This window comes from Phialemonium atrogriseum (genome assembly GCF_030411735.1).
Source record: "Phialemonium atrogriseum strain 8032-3 unplaced genomic scaffold QBC33scaffold_8, whole genome shotgun sequence".
Lineage (NCBI taxonomy): Eukaryota > Fungi > Ascomycota > Sordariomycetes > Cephalothecales > Cephalothecaceae > Phialemonium > Phialemonium atrogriseum.
The window spans coordinates 786,569-806,049 of record NW_026848145.1 but is presented as its reverse complement, the minus strand read 5'-3'; the positions used below and the strand labels follow the sequence as shown (position 1 = coordinate 806,049).

The following is a 19,481-nucleotide window of genomic DNA, read 5'->3' as shown; positions in this document are numbered from 1 at the left end:
ATTTGCTATTTCGGTGCTCTATCTGACTACGCGAGGTAAGAGGACGAACGTGAAGAAAAAAGCCAAATGCCGCCCTTCCCGACTAACAATGTCGATTTGCGTCTACGCTGAGGGGACTACTTCCGATCCCTGATTCCTATCCAGAATGAGGCGATCACTCACTGCCCAACTGGACACAGCAACATGACAATTTAGGTTTTGTTCATTCAGTCGTCAAAAGGTAACTACAACCACAATACCAAACGCGGGAGAAACCCTCGTGAAAAAACCCGCCCCGTCCGTACCATCCAGACACAATATTGCTTTTACAGCCAACAATCTTTGAGAATCAACAGTTGACGTCCGCCAGGGGCTGTGAAAGAGGGTGCTCAGTTAGGTATTATAGAGAGCCCCGCCCCTCCAGACAAGACAGCGCTCCTCCCCGGAAAGAAACCCCGTTTCCGAATTGCGCCTGCCTTTTTTTTTTCTTTTTGATTGTGCTTTGACGACAAACAGAGAGCCGACGTAGGCAGAGAGACGGGCAACAGAGAGAGAGGTGGTGTTCCCGGAATAATGACCCGATTCCCACAGCCCAAACGCCTTTGCGACAAAGGTCAGGCCAGCAGCGCGATCCATGCGTTGTGACAAGCACAGCCTCGAGAGACGAGACACGGATTAGGCACGGGGAGAATTAGCCCGCGAGTTGGAATGGGAGGAAGGTTGGTGGTGGCGGCGGTGTCGAGGCCGACTGGGCATTAATTAAAATGCGGAACAGAATAAAAATGATAAAAGGAAAAGGAGATATCATCATCGTCGTGAGAAATCCGTGGCGTATGGCTGGTTGCTTCATATGAAACTGTGTGATGCAAAAATAGTCTTCAAGCGATCGACAAGAAAGAAACTGTTACACGCCACAAAGGGCGGTGGTTGAAAGGATATTTTGAAATAAACGACTGGTTTTGGACTCGATTCAAGCCCTGGACCTAACGGTGCCCATTGGGGTCGGAGTAGTGGAAGTACCGGGGTGAGCATGGGTGTGTACGTGAGAATGTTCTCCCCTTCTCGTGCTACGAGGCAAGGTCCCGACATCATGTCTCCCTGCGGGACGTTAGTATCAAAAACCCAAACAAAATTTCCAACATCGAAGGTGGGGAGGCTTGCCATCGCAACATGCTCGAACATTCTCCAACCTATCAGACTCTCGGTCTTGCCTCTCAATCATCAGCCTCAAGTCCTCGGCGCTGTCGTGCGCTTCGCTGGCCTCATAGTTGATGTGATTGCGGCCGCTGACGCTTCGGCTCCTCAGACTAGAGAAGGTCCCAGACATGACCTTGCTATCCTTCCAGTATCCGCTGATTCTGCTCAGCGTACCGAAGGAGGGCCGGGTCTGGGACGCTTTCTTGGGGGTGGGAGTAAGAGTCGGGATGTTCATTGACATGCCCATGGCTGGAGACTCGTTGCGTGTCATCCTGGAGTTGTACGACGACATGGAGGGAGGAGCGCGTGGCCGCGCCCCGTTGGCCGGGCGTCGATCGAATTGCGGATTGAACTCATCGACATCCTCCCTGGTGATGTTGCCCATCATCTCCTGTGTGTCCATCTGGCCCTCCTCGCCAGTTCGTAGCAACAGGTAAGACAGAGCATTGAACCACGTCTCATGTCTCTGGCCGGTCGTGCACGTAAACTTGACCGTCCGGCCGGGGGAGACGACGATGAGGCTCTTGCGGTGCAGTCCCGGGGGCATGGGGTTGTCGTCCGTAACGACTCGCACTGCCTCGATGGGGACGCTCTTGGCTCTCAACTCGGAACGACCCCCGCTAGAGGGATCCCGGTCGCTCCAATACAGCGTACGAGTGTACGGGTGAACCCAGAAATATCTTCGATGTCTATTCTCCGACATCTCACCCCGGCCCGTTTTACGCGTGTATTTCCACAGGTACTCGCCAATCATGGTCTGGGTAATGGCCTGTATCATGCGCGGGTCCGTGTTTGGTCCAAATTCGCTCGCTCCAGCGATGCCCATCTCACTCTGGATATTGAATCGGCTATCGAGCTCCGACACAAACGACGAGACGGATGACCTCCGACTCATATTGGTAAGCCTCGACGGCGATTGGACTCCTGTTCTCCCGTGCGACGACCCGAGTCTGGCTGCTCGAGGCGTCGGCGTACCCCGTCCGGAGGTGACCGAGATAGGCGATTGCGGTTTGGGGCCACTTGGTGTTCGCGGACGGAAAGCCGCGTTCGGGTTCCTGTACGCCGACGCGGGGAACAACGGCGGTCCCATAGTTCCTTGACCACCGCTGGAAGAGCCGGTTCGAGCCGCCTCGATGGCTTGCTTGTGGTTGGCCGGCAGGGGAGGGAAATAGCTTGATGAAGCCTGCCCACTTGCTGAGCTGCCAGGCCTCCGCACCGGAGCAATACCCGGGAAGGCGTCAGCTCCTGCGTCGACCATCATCCCCTTGCGGACTACGCTCTCAAAGCTCTCTCGAGATCTATGCCTGCGAACGGTGCCCGGCGTGTCCACGCTTCCGGTGAGAGAGTCTTTCTTCATATGGCCAGCGGCATCGCGTGGGCGATATTTGGCACCGAGCATCTCATCAATGGCATCGGATGTCAGAGAGGTTTGCGCGCTCTGGTCTGTAGTTCGGACAATTCCTCTCCTCGCCGGCTTGGTCTCCGTATTGGCCGAGAGTTCCTTGAGTGGTCGTTGTGATTCGGGAGTGTCCGCCACTGGTGATCCATTCAATGACTGGCGAGTATCATCCTCAGCAATGATGGGACTCTCGGCCGCTCTTGACACGCCCCTGGTCTTGTTGAATCCGAAAACGGATCCGAAGCGGGAACTAGGCGGCGTCCTGGGCGGTTCGCTTTCCATTTGACTAGGAACATAATCATCTCGGGGAATGATGAAGGCGTCCCGTTTCGGGCTGCGGGGCTCCACTGGCTCGCTCTCCACAGACTGTACGGTAGCGAAACCAAGTACTGGCGGAACGAACGGAGGTTCTTCCGGACAAACTGGTTCGACCTGTTGTGACAGAAGAGTCGAAAAGGATAGGGCCGGGAGAGGGACATCGGGTTCCTTGATGGGTTGTATCACCTCGGCCTGTATAGCAGAGAAGGCAAGCGGTTCTTGGACGGGCTCTATTGCCTCAGCCTGGATGGGGGCGAAGGAAAGCGGCTCCTGAACGGGATGTATTGCCTCAGCCTGTATGGCGGACAAGGAGAGCTCAACAGGTGAAGGAACAGGGACCTCGGGCTCGAGGGTCGGCTCAACGTGTTCCGCAAGAACGGACGACAAGGACAGAGTCGGGGGTGCCGCTGTTGGCGGCGCGGCAACAATTAGGTCACGCTCAGCGGGTTGCTCGGCCAATGGCTTGACCTCTTCAGCGCGAATACTAGCAACTGACAGGATTGGGGGTGTCGGCGGCGGGGGCTCAACTGCCGCGATTGGCTCCATGTCTTCGGAAATGATAGACGACAGACCGAGCCTTGGTGGAGTGGCAGGCGAAATCTCGCGAACAAGCGGTTCAACGTGCTCAAACACAAGCGAGGACATTGCCAGGACGGGTGCCACAGCAGCGACGGGTGCTACTTCCTCCGAGAGCATGGAAGAGATACTGAATGTTGGCGGAGTCGGGGGACGAATCTCAGGTTCGGCATGGGGTTCGATGTGCTCGGCTTGGATTTCCGACATGCTGAGGCGCTCCGGAGGTGCAAGGAGAGGCGTCGGAATCTGTCCAAGCTTGAACGGTGAAGTTGGCGGCGAAGGGAACTGCGCCAATTTAGCCTCCATGTCAGGGTCGTGTTGCGCGCTGGCATCGCTGTAAGCGGTCGACAATGGTCTTGATTGCTCCTCGTCGGTAAAGTCGTCTCCCAGCCATTGGGTAGAAGCGTGAGACTTTGCAGGTCCAAGGACCGATTCCATCGTCGTCGGCCTTCCCTGGAAGATGACGCTTTGGGGAGATAGGAGAGGGAGCTCGGCGGCCGTTTCCTCGGTCATCACCCCGCTCTCGACCATGGAAGGCCGGGAGGGCCCTGCCGGTGCACCATCGTCGAGAGTAGTGGCAGGATAGACATCAACAGGCTCAGTCATCATGCCACTATCCACCATGATGGTCTTTGGCAAGGCAGGCACCTGAGGCGGGGGGGAAGCGGTCCAGCCACGAGTGCTGCCCGGCGTAAGAGATCGGAGGCTTCTTCGACTCGGGGTGACACCTCCCACGTACGACTCGTCATCGCTACCCTCGAACTCACCAAGCTCGGCAAAGAGGCTCTGGCTAGGTGGCTGCGGAGTCCCCGATGGGCTTCTGGTGAAGCTCACCGGGCTGCTCTGCAGCATGGGCTCTTCGCTCGGGAGACGAGACCGGCGGCTCAGAGCGCCACGGCTGACGCGGAGCCGCATCCTTTGAGGCGGGAGGGCCGTCGGGGTCTTGAGCTCCGAGGCGAAGGTGTAATCCTCCTCATCGTTTGACGTGGATGCTGTGCTGTGGAACGAGTACCGATTACCGGCCTGGCCTAGAGACATCATTGGCGGCCGTCTTGTTCTGCCGCTCCCCTTGGAGGGGCTGGCCTCGGTCTCCGTTGCAGCATCGTCATCATCGGAGAACTCCTCTGCGCCAGTGTGGAAATCTTCGGTTTCGGTGCCACGCTCATGGGCCGTCTCAAAGGCAGCATCGCTTGTGTCATTGGCAGTCTCAAAATGATCACTTCCAGATTCCGTGATCGGGACGATATCCCCTGCGATGCGGGATATGGGACTGGTGATTGCAGAGGAGTGTTGACTTCCGGCGTCGCCTTGATCCTCCCAGTCCGGTTCATCAAGGTAGATCTCGCTCCTGCTTGAGCGCGCTCCTCCAAGCTGGCCCAATCTCGGGGGCTTCCTAAATTCCCTCGAATCCACCTTCCGACTCCGCTTGTTAGACATGCCGGGGTCATTCCTCGTCTTCTCAAGTTCGTCACGGGCCTCCTGTAACATGCGCTTGAGCTCCAGCTTCTCTGTCTTCTCTCGGTGGACGTTGGTTCTCAAGCTCTGGATTGTCCGCTGCGCATGCTGCAGAGAGGTCTTCAAGGTTTCAGTCTCGAGCACCGAGTGTCGCGGGGTGCCTTTCACGGGCGACGGAGGGGGCGAGTGTTCCGGGGTAAGGGCTTCTTGGCCCGTCTCGAAGTCTTCGTCACTCATCCCTAGCGCGGCTTCTCGTTCCAAGGCGCGCCCGCGTTGCGCCGAGAAGGCCTTGGCCAGCTCTTGGTTCTGGCTCGTCAAGTCCTCAATCTTCCGCTGCATGGCGGCTTTTTCACCCTCGGCCATTATTTCCTTCCGCTTCAACGTGCCCATTTCGATGTCGTGGTGCTTGACAGAGGCGGTGTGCTTCTCGTCCAGCTTCGCCAAGTTCAGCTTGACTTCGTCCAGCTCCCTCTGAGTCGAGTTCTTCTCCGCCTGAAGGACGTTGAGTATCTGGGTCAACTTCTTCTCGCGGTCCGCGGCATCCTTTTGAGCTGCAATCAACTCGTGGATTTGCGTCTCGAGATTCCAGTTCTCGTCCTTGTACCGGTGTTCGCTCTCATCGAGTGTCTTCAGACGTTGCTGGATCCCTTCGGCTTCGATCTCCAGTCGGGACCTTTCCGTCTTGGTCTCCCTCAGTTCCTCCTCCCTCTCTGCGAGCAGTGACTGCAGGTTTCGCACTTGAGAGATCAAGGAAGTGCTGATCTCGGCAGCGAATTCGATGTCATGTACCCGGTTGGCAGGTTGGTTCCGCAGCTTTCGGTTTGGGACGCTGAATTTTGTCGGAGATCCAGTCGCTTGGCTTTCGAACTTGGATGGACTCACGGAGCGCTGTATTCCCTCGTTAGCATTTCCCAGTTCGGGTTCACGCAAGCGGCTGCCTTACCTTGCCACCTTTCCCCTCTGGAGCGAATGGAGAGCCAGCAGCTGCTTCATTGCTTGGCACCCTCTGCTTGGGTAGAAATGCGCGAGCACTCTCCCGCGCCACTTCATTGTAATCCTTCTCGATCTCGGAAAGCCTCTGTCGAAGATCGGGCGTCAATTCGCCGTCGGCCTGGAGCTGCTCGACTTCCTTAAGCCGGTCGGTGAGCTCTTTCCGTTGCTGTACTAGCGATGTGCCCAGTTTTCCGGCTTCCTCCATGCGTCGTTCGGTATCGGCGAGATGGGCCTCCAACGCGCGCTTCGCCTGCTCGGCAGAGGCCCCTGGGCCAAGGGCGAAGAGATTCGTGTCGAACGCGGAAAATCGGAGGTGGGCAGGGCCAGAAGGGTTCGTCACAAAGGGGTCGTTGGCCGCCAAAGTGGCTTTGTCGCCGGCGATTGAGGTAGCCATTGTAGAGGAGTGCGTCGAACGAACGACTTCCCTTCGAATCACGAAAATGTTTCGACCATCCAGAGTTCCAGACCACGTTGCGATGAGACACGATGTAATTTCCCTTCCCTTCCCAGGCGGGCAAAAGCAATACCGAAATGAAGGCAGGCCCGGCTGCCTGGTGCGAACTAGTGGGAGTCCGAACGACAGAAGAGAAATAAAGGAGTGGCCAACAGTCGGCAGGAAACTATTTGGCGTACCTTGTGACTGGAATGTTGCTTGCTTTGTTGTGTTGCCAGAGTATTACGCGGTCAAAAATAAATGCCAAGCAATGATGTTACCCCGGATCATGCCTTGGGTCGTCCCTATGAGGCTAGGAGGGGTCGAGTTTTGACGCGCTTTTTTTATTCTGTTTTCCTGTTCTGGAGAGGTATTGTTTCTCAGGCCAACGAGGATATCGAAATTGGCAAGGAAAGCGTAACGGCTGAACAACTGCAAAAGGTGACTGAAAAGCGGGTATCAAAAACAACACTGGCCCTAAAGGATAGGTAGGTATAACGCGGTCAGATCGGACTTGACAGTTGGAAGCAGACGAGGAGGGATAGGTGAGCCAATTCAGGGGGGGCCAAGCAGCGCTTCAGGCAGGGACCGCTGGCGATGTCTCGCCCGGACTGTTGGTCCCGTGGAAGCGGCCGGGAGAGGGGACGGGAGGGGAGACGGGAGAAGCGGTGGATGGAGGGAAGGAGCGAACAAAGGAAACAGAGGTATTGTCGAGCGCAAGGTAGAATGGGCGGGAGAACAGAAACAATATCATCTCCACATTGCTGGAAATGTCCAGTGTCAACAAAAAAAGTCAATGCAAATGCAAAATGCAGGGAGTACCCCGTCATTGGGCCACTGAGCGGGAATCCAGTATTTTCTTGGCTCCTCTCCTGGTTCTACGTGGTACTTGCCTACCTACGTCCCTACTTTTAATTAACACGTTCAGTCGCGGTGGTTGCAACTCCCAAGGAAAGAGCACCGATTCACCGATTCACCGATCAGAATGGAAACTTCCTGCCTGACAAGAAAGAGGGGACCTACCGGAGGTCGCGTCAACGTCGCGTCCAGACGAAAACCGGCATCACCCACGCCCCTCGCTTTTTACGGCGGAGGTGCGGGCCTAGATTGATTAACCTTCTACGTAGTATACTTGAAGTATGGGACTAACGGTGGATCATACCTCGATACCTGCATGAGTTCCACGCTGTTTGTAAACAACAAAAATGGGACATCATAGTTGTGACGCGTCAATTTTCATTTCATTTTTTCATGTATGCATTGCATTGATGCAGGATTCCATCCAATCTCAGCTAACAGGCAACAGGCCTGATACTGGGTGACAGCCGCTAGAGGTCCCTATTAGCACTGTATCACTGTATCCTGCAATCCATGTTTCCTATTGACCATTGGACACACAGCATTACTGCGGGCCGAAGTCATCGGAGCCGAATGATAGTATGACTCCGGCAGAAGCAATCTTCGGACAATCCGAGCAGAGGTCTCAGGGCAAGGACGCCTCATCTACATAGTAGGTAGTAAGCTGCCCAGGCTGCTCCGTTTATTGCGTGACTATAACGTCTACGTTGTACATGTATATTGCATATCCTCCGACTAGCCGATTCCCGTTATTTTCGGTCCGAGCTAGAGCTGAATGCCAGCCTCCCCTCCATCCCTCTACTACTGATTGGTAGATACCACCGATATATTTCCTTTTTCTGCTCTTTTCCTTACGCAGCCGATCGCGGGATCGACGAGTCTTGCTTCCTTTTGTTTGAGTGAGATATCACTGACTGGCCTCGCTGGGCTACTAAGTATGCATGTCTTGCCAGTTGTGCTCACCGTCCCTTCTCCCCCCGCCTCCTCTGCCGTCCTGCCCCCCTCCTGTGCTCGGCCCCGCTCCGCCCCGCCGCTCTTTTGAACTTAACAACAGTATTCTGTGTTTCTAGTCGGTTGGCCGTGGTTCTCGATCTGGCAGCTCCAAGCCTTCTCCTACCTTCGTAGCTATGCATTAGGGTGATAATGCAGTCCTTGCACCTAGTGGTGCCCTGCCTGTGAGACTTGCATTCGAGCCTTGCCTTGTCTTGGCGATGCCAGCAGGGGCGGGCGTTCAGACTAGCTGTTGAGATTGGGCGACGATGTGGCCGATCCAGGCACCGGGTTTGTCGCCGTGCATGCACTAGTGTCATGATCAGAGGTTGTTTGCCATTCGAGGTCTCGATGTGGCTTGATAATACCGTCCACGGCGTCCAGTCTGGTACAAGCCTGCATCAGCCAGGCAACCTCAACCCACCTAGGGCTGGAATCAGACCTCCTCCGGAACATATCTGTCGTGGGTTACGCTGTGGCTACCTGTATCGGCCGTGTGCCAGATGATACATCCGTGTGCCCTCTGTCTCATGTGTGCAAGGAGGCCCCCGTTCTGCATCTTTGGGCTACCTATATGTATATCGTTCTTGCGGCTTCCCGAATTCAGAGCCTAGGTGGATTCTCTCCCCCTTTCCTCTTCCTAGCCTTCTACACCACTCTACCTGATCGTGGTCAGCTCCCACCATGTCCCTTGAGATGGACTACACCGGTAATCTTATTGATGAAGAACTCTCCCTTGGTGCGTCTAGCTACTTGCTTCCCATGTCTTTCCAGGGTCCATCGTCCCCGCCATATGGCCCTCATGCCCCGTTTCCTGAGGTGCTATCGGCCGACTTCAGCGCTCAATTTCTTGCCCATGCAAACTTTGCCCATGGAGACCCAATCACTCCCGAGAATTCCCCCTTTCTAGATCCAGCCCCAATGCCACCCGATGCCTGGTTCGACAGCTATCAATATCTCCTTCCGGGTTCTCTTCCATGTGATGATGACCTGTTTCAGGGCAACCCTGACCTCGCATCATTCTCCGAGCACGCGGGATTCCCGCCATTCCCTAGCGACATGGAACTCTTGGATTTGCCTCTGGACTTCCAGCTCTCATTAGACGAGACATTCTCTCCGGATGTGTCCATGGACCCGCCTTTCTTCGACGCCGGAAAGATTACTGGCGATCCATGGCCCTATTTGTTCACTGCAGATGACCTACCAGACCTCCCCGAGCCACCCACGTTCGGCTGGGACTGCCAAACTGGCGGGGTGTCCGTCTCGGAGCAAAGTCAAGAGAATGCGTCCCTGGGTCATGCTATAAGTCCTACGCTCGCCCAGATACCCGAACTGTCAGAGGATGACGCTGAAGATCAACAATTGCTGGAGCTGGGGGAGGTTAAGACCGTAAATGTCGCTGCTTGGCGGTTCAAGTGTGGCATTGGGAAATGCTCATCCAAATTCCATAAGATAGCACACCTACGACGCCACTGGGCTGTGTAAGTCTAACTTCCGTTCATTTCTCCTGACAAATCCGCACCGGCAATATTCTAACCAGTTCTGCAGGATGCACTCGTCGCCCCCAGAAACGGAGGAGCCTCCAAGCAACCTTCCCAACCAGTAAGCCCCCAAACCCGTTCTTCAAGAGGTGTGTAATCCCCGGCAAGACTAACAGGCCGCGCACGCAGGCCGCACCAATGTCCATGCTGCGAAATAGCCATCACGCGCCTGAGCGACTTCAGGGCGCACCTCGCGGCCCACGCCGCGGCCGACGGCACCAGCCGGAGGAAGGTCGCCTATCACCCGGACGCGGCCCAGGCCTTGCTGGACACGCGGAAGCGCTCCCGGAAGATAGTCCGGACATCGGAAACGTACCGGTCGGTCTTTCATTTTGGCCCCATCACTGTGCACGGATAGGCGGCTGTTGACTGCCGTTCTACGTCTCCTTTGAGGCAGGATAGGCCAATGTTTCTCTTCTTCACTGTGAGGTTCCTGATTCTCTAGGCTGTAAGTCAAGGCGTACTCTAGGGCGAGCTCTCGGACCGGTGAGAGCGCTTAATCGTGGAGGGCAACGTTGATGGCAATTTATAGGCGCCGGCGGAGGATTACTTCCAGTCTATAGCAGGTTATTTATCTTGGTTCCAAAAGCTGGATGCTCTCCTTTAGTTACCGACTCCTTGCTCTTCTCTCGCGGATTAAGGATGTCTGCTTTTTATGTCGTTTGATCTGCTTTGCCCAACTCGTCTGACCTTCAAGCTATTTCCAACGTTCCATCCTGTCTAGTGACTGCGGCGCCTGCAAACATACAATCAACGTTGCGATAGCACTTGTCGGCCGTCTCCAAGATTTGCCATTGATCATCTACTACGAGCGGAGGCCATGGGCTGCAGTGGTTCCAAGGAACAACACCTAGCTATGATGTATTTCCCATGTAAGCAGAGGTGTCACTCGGGCGAGAGATGAAGCTCAGGGGAAGATAATAATTATGTGTTTCCCACTCCAATGCCGCGGTCTGATGTCCATGGCTTAATCCCGTTCAAGCCAGGCTCGACATAAGGAGCATCCTGCTCTTGATACAATGCACAATTGGGCAGTGCGAGGAGAATGTCTTGCACCCGTATGCCTCTACCCGTGTTTACAGCTGTCAACATCCAACTCCACCTGCAAAGGCATGACGGCTGTTCTTCCTGCTCCTTGCACCTGACTACTAGATCGACGCCCAAGTCCAGCGGCTTGACAATGAGATTCTTGCCACGCGAGGTTGCCCGAGGGTACTTACTACCGGTTCCAACAATACCGAACAATGCCCATCAGCCACCAACTTGAATTTAACTTCAGACACTATCTTCTGGGCCATTCTCCTGGTCCCAGCTTAGGGGGTGAGAGATGACCGCCAAAACAGGAGAATGTCACACAAACTAGAACGAGACCTACCGAATACACAGATATGGCCAATAAGGACCAGAGAAGACGGTTGAGTTGCATGGTAACAACCAAGATACCCTGACCCTGGCCTCATTCTGAACCCAAGGTAGGCGCTGAAGCTAAGCGGTTTACTTCGTAGAAGTCTTTCGGAACATAAAATAGGTACCTAGCCTTGTACTAGGCAAGGCAGCCCAGGCAATTGAACGGCAACTGAAGGAAAGGGAATTTCTCTCCGAGCATGCGCCATTTGGTCTGTGGGCAGGTGGCCAAGGTGGCAGCAGCTGCATTCGCTGTCACTATTGCTATTCCTAGCAACGGCAATAGCGATGGATGGACACCAACGGCAGGAGTGACAGGAGTGACAGCAAGAGCGATAGACAGCAACTGCCACCTGTGATGCACTAACCGCCTGGCGGAGCAAATAGCGCATGCCCCTGTAGAAATTCCCGAAGGAAATTCCGCAGCCAACTACAAGCTCAATTGAGGAATATGTGGCCAGGCACCCAGATGAGGCAAAGGCAGCCGTCAAACGGTCGATCAAAAAAACCGTGGAGGAGAAGACGCATTACTGTGCCGTCTGCGACCACGCCTTCGTCAAAAAGGCGAAGTTGAGGAGACATCTTACTGGACCAAAGCATGCTGCCAAGGTCGCTGAGGCTGCTGGAGCGAAGAAGCATCTTCAACTGGCAGATAGTGGCCAGGAAGCAGGGGTCCGGCATTGTCCGGGACCTTATCCCCGTTCTGGCATTTGGCTAGCCGTTGCCGCAGCTCTATTGCCTGTGTCGTTTCTGTTGCTGTTGCCATGCCGTCGCCGTCGCCGTCGCTTGTTCCGTAGCTGGCAGCTGGTCCTGGCAGCTGGTCCTTTTCATGCCCCAACTGTCCCAAGATTTTTGGCGGCCCGGAACCCCTGCCCGCGAAGACAAGCTCTTTTGATTCTGAGGGAACCTGATAGCGGAAAAGTAAGAGTGCAGGGACCTATACAGAGTACATGTGTCAGCCCCTACGTGACAATACATGTGAGCCCCGACAGCCTAAGGTAGGCGCTGAAGCTAAGCAGGTTACTGCTCAGCAAACCGCTTAGCTTCAATTATGATGAGGTCGTCGATGCTAGAGCACATATCCTTTGTATGCACCGTCTGTAACGTGGGAACTGCTTGTGTACGCCTCGTGGTTTGGCGGGCGTGGCACCGGAGAGAAACGGGGGGAAGACGGAGAGAGCCGGCCTGCATAGCCCGGTGGCACTGGGGTTTTGCCGTTATTGTCTCCGAATCGACAAGGAGATTGCTAAAGCTGTCTGACTGGGAGAGTAGGGGAAGTATGGACAAAAAGGAATAGGAGATGGGAAATAACAGCATAGCATAGGGATGAAGGTTTGTGATAACAAATCACAAAGAGTTATTTTTTGTCTTCGGCCACTGAATAAGTGCTATGGTCTTTGTTTACGCATTCTGTAAGATAAATCTGCCTTATACGCCAATACCCACCCCGTCATCCCCGGACCATATCTAATTATGTGCTTACAGAAAACAGCCCTACCGCATATCTGGCCTGGTAAATTCCACTCCTCCTCTCGTCACCCTCACACAGCCATCGTGAAGTCATGTTCGATACCCGGGGTGACACTCGCGATGAACTAAGAGAGGTATAAGTTAGTAAATCTCGCGCAGTCGGGTGGGACATCAGGAAGAAACCAACCTTTAAGAAAACAACCAAATACTGGTCCACGCGGATGGCGACTTCCTGGTCGTCGGGCTCATGCTGGACCTCCTCCCACTCATCATTGCTTCCCTTATCGGCATTAACGTCCGCGCCCGAGATGTCCAGGTTCTTGATCTCGTCCACGAGGCCCTCCATGCCCTGGTCGCTGCCCGCAGCGAGCCCGGCCTTGAGCTTCTCCCTCCGCACCTTCAGCGCCGCGTCGGCCCGGTCCAGCAGCGTCTTCATGACCGGTGCGTGCTTGCACGGGTGCACGCTGGCCATCTTGATGTTGTTGGCGAAGAAGGGGAAGTCCTCCAGCGTGACCGTCTTGTCCTTGTAGTCGCCGACGATGTCTTCCATCATGAGGTGCGGGGGGAGGGGCTGGTTGTTGGGCAGGTACCCGGACATGTACAGCCGGGGAGTCCGGTAATACGGCGAGTACATGATATAGAGTGTGTATGTTCTCCTTCCACTGCAGATACTCGTTAGCTACCACTAAGGCTGCCGTTTGGTTCGGGAGGGGAGAGTGGCCCTTACCTTGCCCTCGCATCTCCCTCGGCGTCCCTGATGATGGCCTCGTCATCATCCTCGTCCTCCATGTCCGGGATCTCGTCGTCTTCCACGACTTCCCTCTCGCCAACATTCCCCGCATCGTCGACGGTGCGGATCTCCTTCGCCTTGAGCGCCTGCGAGCTGGCCAAGCCGCCTGTCCTCAGCCAGCCGTCCTCGTCCCCGCCCTTTCCGCCCTCCACGACCGCCTCCTCGTGCCCGGCATCCCCGGCAAAGTCGTCGTTGACCCTCCGGTGGCAAGGGACGTCGCGGGTCACGAGGAACTGCTTCCCCGGCGGTAGGTAGGTCACTCGCTTGCTCGCAGGGTCAGCGTCGGCCCAGGACCAGGTCGGGAACTTGAAGACGAGGTAGTCGCCGGCCGCCACGAACTCTTCCGGCGTTATCTCCCCGGTCTTGCGGAAGGTGGAGGTGTGTGACACGGGTGCGTACTTATCGCGGAGGCTGTTGACTGTTGAGTAGAGGATGTTCATCTTGGCCGAAAGTCGAAGCAAGGTAGGTGCTATCAGAAACGGGGAAGATGGCAATGATTCCTATACAAGGTGATATGATGTCGATGCCTTCGAGGTAGATGTGGAAGGAAGGAGGAATGCGTCGAGTTTGTTTCTGTTGTCTAAACTTGCGGTTGCTTGTGCTGCCTCAGCAGTGATGATCACATCACATGGAGATGGAGGGGTACCTGACAAGCTCCGGTTATCTTATCGGTCAGCGGCGGGAGCCTGAGCCAAATTCACACACCTGGTGTGGTGCTAACGTGACCTACAAAGCGGTGCCTAGCTTCGGGCCGAACATGTCCGCCTCCAACCACATCATTGGGCGGCCAGGTTGGAGCTCGTCTCAGCCTTCCATTCCAGCGATTGCTGCTGCTCCTCAAGGCTGACGACGACTCAACGCCTCCTCCTTCTTGGCGATCTTGACCCCTCGATCAACATCGGCCTGCCTTGTCGAAGCTGTTGTGCAGCTCGCTCCTTCCCTAGAAATAAAAGCGATGCGAAACATCTCCTTGGATTGATTGCCAATCTCAACCTATTCACGAGCTCCCCGACCCGAAATTCCTCATTGGCAGCCCCGGAGCTCCATAGCTGCCCAACATGGCGGCTATCCGCAGCCTCGACCACACGAAGTCAGTTACTCACACGATACTCTTGATCGCTACATTTGATCGCTACGTTCTTCGTTGTTCTTCATTGTGCCTGCGTCTAACTTGCAACCATGCGTAGATCCGAGGCCGAGCTTGCCATCAACATCAAGAAAGCCACGAGCGCCGAAGAGACGGCCCCAAAACGCAAGCATGTCCGAAGTTGTATCGTATACACTTGGGACCACAAGTCCTCCCAGCCCTTCTGGGCCGGTATGAAAGTGTGCGTCACTCCGAATCTGTCCGGCCGACGGTCCTCACAGGGGTCGCAACTGCCTATTTACACGGAAGCTGATATCCCAAATCGTATCACAGCCAACCTATCCTGGCCGACGAGGTTCAGACTTTCAAGGCCCTAATTACGATCCACAAGGTCTTGCAGGAAGGCCACCCGGTTACTCTCAGAGAAGCAATGGCGAATCGTGCCTGGGTTGACAGCCTCAATCGTGGTATGGCCGGCGAAGGCATGCGTGGCTACGGTCCGTTGATAAAAGAATACGTTTACTACCTGCTCGCCAAGCTCGCCTTCCACCAACAGCACCCCGAGTTCAATGGCACGTTTGAGTACGAGGAATACATCAGCCTCAAAGCTATCAATGATCCAAATGAAGGTTACGAGACTATCACCGACCTGATGACTCTACAGGACAAGATTGACCAGTTCCAAAAACTCATCTTCTCCCACTTCCGCAATGTCGGGAATAATGAATGCAGAATATCTGCTCTGGTTCCACTTGTCACCGAGAGCTATGGCATTTATAAGTTTATTACCAGCATGTTGCGAGCGATGCACTCAAGTCAGTCCCGACAAGAACATGATCTATGTGAACGTCTGTCTAACGCCTTGCAGCGACGGGTGATAACGATGCCCTCGAGCCGCTGCGACAGCGATACGATGCTCAGCACTATCGTCTTGTGAAATTTTACTACGAATGCTCCAATCTGCGATATCTTACGAGCCTCATCACGATCCCCAAATTGCCACAGGATGCACCGAACTTACTGGCTGATGAGGACGCGGCACCGGCCCTGCCGGCCAGGCCGAAGCAGGAAATAGAACGCCAGCCGACTCCTCCGCGGGAACCGAAGACAGACGAACCTGACGAGATCTCCGAGTTCTGGAAGGGCGAGCTGGAGCGGCAAAATCGAGAGTACGAGGAACAGCAACGCGTGCTGGAAGCGCAGCAGCAGCAGCAACTGTACTCTCAGCAGCAGGCCCAGCAGCAGGCCCAGCGTGACTTCGAGGAGCAACAGCGGCGGCTGATGGAAGAGCAACAGCGGGCTCAAGAAGCCCTGGTGGCCCAGCAGGCCCAGTGGCAGACTCAGGGAAGGCTCGCCGAGCTCGAACAAGAGAACCTGAATGCCCGTGCCCAGTATGAGCGCGATCAGTTGATGTTGCAGCAGTACGACCAACGAGTGAAGGCTCTTGAAGGCGAGCTACAGCATCTCCAGAATAACTACGGCCAGCAGATCTCCAGCAAGGACGACCAAATTCGGGCTCTCCAGGAGCAGGTCAATACGTGGAGAACCAAGTACGAGGCACTCGCCAAGCTGTACTCACAACTCCGCCACGAGCACCTGGATCTCCTCCAGAAGTTCAAGAACGTCCAGCTGAAGGCCGCCTCCGCGCAGGAGGCAATAGACAGGCGAGAGAAGCTGGAGCGTGAGATTAAGACCAAGAACCTCGAGCTCGCAGACATGATCCGAGAAAGGGACAGGGCACTGCACGATAAGGATCGTCTGACTGGCAGCAACAAAGACGAGGTTGAGAAGCTCAAGCGCGAGCTGCGGATGGCTCTTGATCGCGCGGACAACCTGGAACGGAGCAAGGGCAACGAACTCTCCACGATGCTGTCCAAGTACAACCGTGAGATGGCTGATCTGGAGGAGGCGCTGCGTACCAAGTCTCGAGCTCTGGATGATGCCCAATCCAGGCTAAGGGACGGTAGTTCGGATCTCGAACAGCTGCTCCGCGACAAGGAAGAAGAACTCGAGGTCTACAAGGCCGGCATGGACCAGACACTGATCGAGCTCAACGAGCTGAAGCTGAACCAGGGCGATACTGACCACGCTCTGGATGGGCAGATTGATACCCTGATCCTCGCCAACCTGGAGAAGATCAACGACATCATCGACTCGGTTCTGCAGTCGGGCGTCAAGCGAGTTGACGATGCGATATACGAGCTTGATTCTACCATGCAAGCTGGAAACCAGAATGCCTCGCCGTCGTACGTGCTGTCACACATCGAGAAGGCATCTTCCAGCGCAATGGAGTTCGCCACGTCGTTCAACAACTTCATCGCAGATGGGCCGAACAGCACGCATGCCGAGCTGATCAAGAACATCAATGTCTTTGCCGGGTCCATCGCCGACGTCTGCAGTAACACGAAGGGGCTCGTTCGGCTGGCTACCGACGAGAAGAAGAGCGACGCCCTGATCTCGGGTGCCCGCCAATCGGCTCAGTCAACGGTCAAGTTCTTCCGAGGGCTCCAAAGCTTCCGCTTGGAGGGCATGGACCCGATCCAGAAGACCGACGTCGTCATCAACAGCAACAATGATGCGCAGATGAATCTCCAGAAGTTGAATAAGCTTGTGGAGGCGTTCGCACCCGGCTTTGGTAAGTTGGGCAAGAAGGGAGACCTGGGAGAGATCGTCGACCAGGAGTTGAGCAAGGCCGCCGACGCAATCGCGGCGGCCGCGGCTCGTCTCGCGAAGCTCAGGAACAAACCCCGTGACGGCTACTCGACCTACGAGCTTAAGGTTCACGACTCGATCCTCGATGCGGCTCTGGCCATCACCACGGCCATCGCGCAGCTCCTCAAGGCAGCCACAATCACGCAGCAGGAGATCGTCCAGGCCGGTCGCGGGTCGTCGTCGCGCACAGCTTTCTATAAGAAGAACAACAGATGGACAGAGGGACTCATCTCGGCGGCCAAGGCGGTGGCCTCGTCCACCAACACGCTCATCGAGACGGCCGACGGGGTGCTGTCGAACCGCAACAGCCCGGAGCAGCTGATCGTGGCGTCCAACGACGTGGCGGCCTCGACGGCACAGCTCGTCGCCGCCAGCCGCGTCAAGGCCGGCTTCATGAGCAAGAGCCAGGAGAACCTAGAGCAGGCGAGCAAGGCCGTCGGCGCGGCGTGCCGGTCCCTCGTCCGCCAGGTCCAGAGCATGATCAAGGACCGCAACGCCGAGGACGAGCAGGTCGACTACTCCAAGCTCGGGGCGCACGAGTTCAAGGTGCGCGAGATGGAACAGCAGGTATGTGACTCTCGATCCCCTTTCCCAACCCAGGCAGCTTCCCTTGTATCGGGAGAAACCCAGCGCGACTAACGCAGCGTCACCCCCACCATATAGGTCGAGATCTTGCAGCTGGAGAACTCCCTCAGTGCGGCGCGTCATCGCCTGGGCGAGATGCGCAAGATTTCTTACCAGGAGGAGTAGAGAGTGTGCAGATAGTATCAGAGGGGGGCAGTTTTTATAACTGGGGGTTGAGAGAAATAACGGAATCCCACCTTTGTTCCCCCCGACCCCAATGGGGCGGGCGTGCCTCGAGACAGCCGCGGCTTGAGGGGGTGCGCTTTACACCTTTTTTTTACCTTGCTTTCGAGACCATCTTTGTACCTACCTTTCGCATGTCGACAGCACAATTCCATCCCCGTAATTATTCCTCCATCCGTCTCTTCACGTGTGTTTTTCGAGTGGCATATTTTGGCGTTTGTTTCTTGTGCCCGTGTCGCGGCGGTGCCAAGATTGACGGCGGCCCAGCGAGCCCCCTAGCGGGAGCGGTGACGTGGGACGCTAGACGCCGCGACAGTCTGCGAGGGGTTAGTTGGGGGGTGAGGGGGGGACAGGGGTCGGGGAGAACTCCCGAGCGAACCTTGCTGGTAGTACCGTGGCTATTGGGGCGATGCGGGGAGCCGGTAGACCTGGCCAGCAGGGCGACAGCCCATAGGGAGAGGGAGGGAGAATAGAAAAGTGCTGCTGGAACTGGCCGTGTGTAACCGCGTGATGGGGGAAAGGTTGGGGGAGCAGGGGAGGGGGAATTCTGGAATGTGTGTGAGCTCTCGCTTGCTGCTGAATGCCAAGTTTGCGGGCTTGCTGTTTGCCTACCTTGATGAGTATGTGGCTTACCTTGATGTGGGATGACCTATCGGGTCGGCATGATGACAGGGGGATGACCTACCGGGAAGAGGCCTTGTGCCGTGTCTGAAAGAGGAATGGTGCAACATCTGGTGGGAACGGAAAGCAGCTTGCCTTGCATCGCGATAGTAGGGACTTCACTCGATGAAGCGGCAGGGATTTGGCTATATCATGGGATGACTTACGTCGAAGCAGGCGGCCAGCTGATCGGCTACTTCTTGGGGCAGAGACGAGATGAGGATGGGGACGGGGGGACCTACCCAGGTAGTGGGGAAGAATTTACCTAAAGATGACAAGTCACACCCTCCATCCGCAGTGGTTGTAATCACGGCTCGATGCGGGATAACCGTGGTGCTCGAAGCAGGAGTAACTCACCTTGGTCCTCGGTTAATCCCTTCTTGAGCGTTGCCTGCTTTGACGTTATGCGGGGTAGCGGAGGGGGGGGAAGAGTTTACCTCCAACTAGCTCCAGAAGAGAAAGAAGAAAATATGACGGGCAGAAGCGGTGGGCTCTATGTTTGCGACAGTCAGTAAAGGAGCCCTGAATGGCCAAGCCGTCCACTAGCGCCGGAGGGGACGGAGATATTGATTCAATCAAAGCAGTTTGTCGTCCTACTGCACTGCTAGCGCCAACGAAGTGATGTGCTAGGCAAACATAGGATTTTGGCGTTGGGAAGAAGGCGGTCATTGGAAAATAATCTGATTGGCGAACTTATGTGATGGAATCCTGTTGGCCGCAGCGCTCGCTGAAGTACCTCCGTACCAGTACTTTTAGCGCACCCTTTTTCTTCTGCGATCTCGAGACGCCGTTGAATCTGTGAAGCCTTGGAT

General features: G+C 55.6%; 5 protein-coding genes across 5 annotated transcripts; 2 read left to right on the top strand and 3 right to left on the bottom strand.

The window, feature by feature from the left end:
* Positions 1-949: 949 nt before the first annotated feature.
* On the bottom strand, positions 950-6,311 carry QBC33DRAFT_577339 (anucleate primary sterigmata protein A; the record flags this gene model as incomplete). The annotated part of the gene is made up of 3 exons (XM_060430977.1): positions 950-1,077; positions 1,141-5,812; positions 5,868-6,311. 3 exons carry the CDS (start codon positions 6,309-6,311, stop codon positions 950-952), a joined length of 5,244 nt encoding a protein of 1,747 aa, XP_060285150.1.
* Positions 6,312-8,700: 2,389 nt separating this feature from the next.
* On the top strand, positions 8,701-10,345 carry QBC33DRAFT_366875 (uncharacterized protein). The gene is made up of 3 exons (XM_060423958.1): positions 8,701-9,679; positions 9,747-9,800; positions 9,869-10,345. The coding sequence occupies exons 1-3, from the start codon at positions 8,883-8,885 to the stop codon at positions 10,095-10,097; spliced, it is 1,080 nt and encodes a 359-aa protein (XP_060285149.1). The 5' UTR covers positions 8,701-8,882; the 3' UTR covers positions 10,098-10,345.
* Positions 10,346-11,958: 1,613 nt separating this feature from the next.
* Positions 11,959-12,812, bottom strand: QBC33DRAFT_534201 (uncharacterized protein). Its single transcript, XM_060427524.1, has 2 exons — positions 12,629-12,812; positions 11,959-12,555 (listed from the first exon to the last, which is right to left on the bottom strand). The coding sequence occupies exon 2, from the start codon at positions 12,458-12,460 to the stop codon at positions 12,164-12,166; it is 297 nt and encodes a 98-aa protein (XP_060285148.1). The 5' UTR covers positions 12,461-12,555; positions 12,629-12,812; the 3' UTR covers positions 11,959-12,163.
* On the bottom strand, positions 12,470-14,033 carry QBC33DRAFT_534198 (autophagy-related protein 3). Its single transcript, XM_060427523.1, has 3 exons — positions 13,341-14,033; positions 12,801-13,275; positions 12,470-12,738 (listed from the first exon to the last, which is right to left on the bottom strand). Exons 1-3 carry the CDS (start codon positions 13,841-13,843, stop codon positions 12,685-12,687), a joined length of 1,032 nt encoding a protein of 343 aa, XP_060285147.1. The 5' UTR covers positions 13,844-14,033; the 3' UTR covers positions 12,470-12,684.
* A 156-nt stretch (positions 14,034-14,189) lies between these two features.
* QBC33DRAFT_534194 (sla2 Src like adaptor 2) lies at positions 14,190-18,336 on the top strand. The gene is made up of 5 exons (XM_060427522.1): positions 14,190-14,493; positions 14,591-14,731; positions 14,824-15,305; positions 15,359-17,769; positions 17,866-18,336. The coding sequence occupies exons 1-5, from the start codon at positions 14,462-14,464 to the stop codon at positions 17,950-17,952; spliced, it is 3,153 nt and encodes a 1,050-aa protein (XP_060285146.1). The 5' UTR covers positions 14,190-14,461; the 3' UTR covers positions 17,953-18,336.
* The last annotated feature ends 1,145 nt before the right edge of the window (positions 18,337-19,481 follow it).

Excerpts from the sequence above, each read along its gene's own strand:
- QBC33DRAFT_534198 (XM_060427523.1), bottom strand. The coding sequence starts at position 13,843 with ATGAACATCCTCTACTCAACAGTCAACAGCCTCCGCGATAAGTACGCA. Across the intron at positions 13,276-13,340 it reads GAGGGAGATGCGAGGGCAAG|TGGAAGGAGAACATACACAC; the intron begins GTAAGGGCCACT and ends GAGTATCTGCAG. Across the intron at positions 12,739-12,800 it reads ATTTGGTTGTTTTCTTAAAG|TTCATCGCGAGTGTCACCCC; the intron begins GTTGGTTTCTTC and ends TACCTCTCTTAG.
- QBC33DRAFT_534194 (XM_060427522.1), top strand. The coding sequence starts at position 14,462 with ATGGCGGCTATCCGCAGCCTCGACCACACGAA. Across the intron at positions 14,494-14,590 it reads CGCAGCCTCGACCACACGAA|ATCCGAGGCCGAGCTTGCCA; the intron begins GTCAGTTACTCA and ends AACCATGCGTAG. Across the intron at positions 17,770-17,865 it reads TGCGCGAGATGGAACAGCAG|GTCGAGATCTTGCAGCTGGA; the intron begins GTATGTGACTCT and ends CCCACCATATAG.
- QBC33DRAFT_366875 (XM_060423958.1), top strand. The coding sequence starts at position 8,883 with ATGTCCCTTGAGATGGACTACACCGGTAATCTTATTGATGAAGAACTC. Across the intron at positions 9,680-9,746 it reads CTACGACGCCACTGGGCTGT|GATGCACTCGTCGCCCCCAG; the intron begins GTAAGTCTAACT and ends CCAGTTCTGCAG. Across the intron at positions 9,801-9,868 it reads CCAAGCAACCTTCCCAACCA|GCCGCACCAATGTCCATGCT; the intron begins GTAAGCCCCCAA and ends CCGCGCACGCAG.
- QBC33DRAFT_534201 (XM_060427524.1), bottom strand. The coding sequence starts at position 12,460 with ATGCTGTTATTTCCCATCTCCTATTCCTTTTTGTCCATACTTCCCCTA.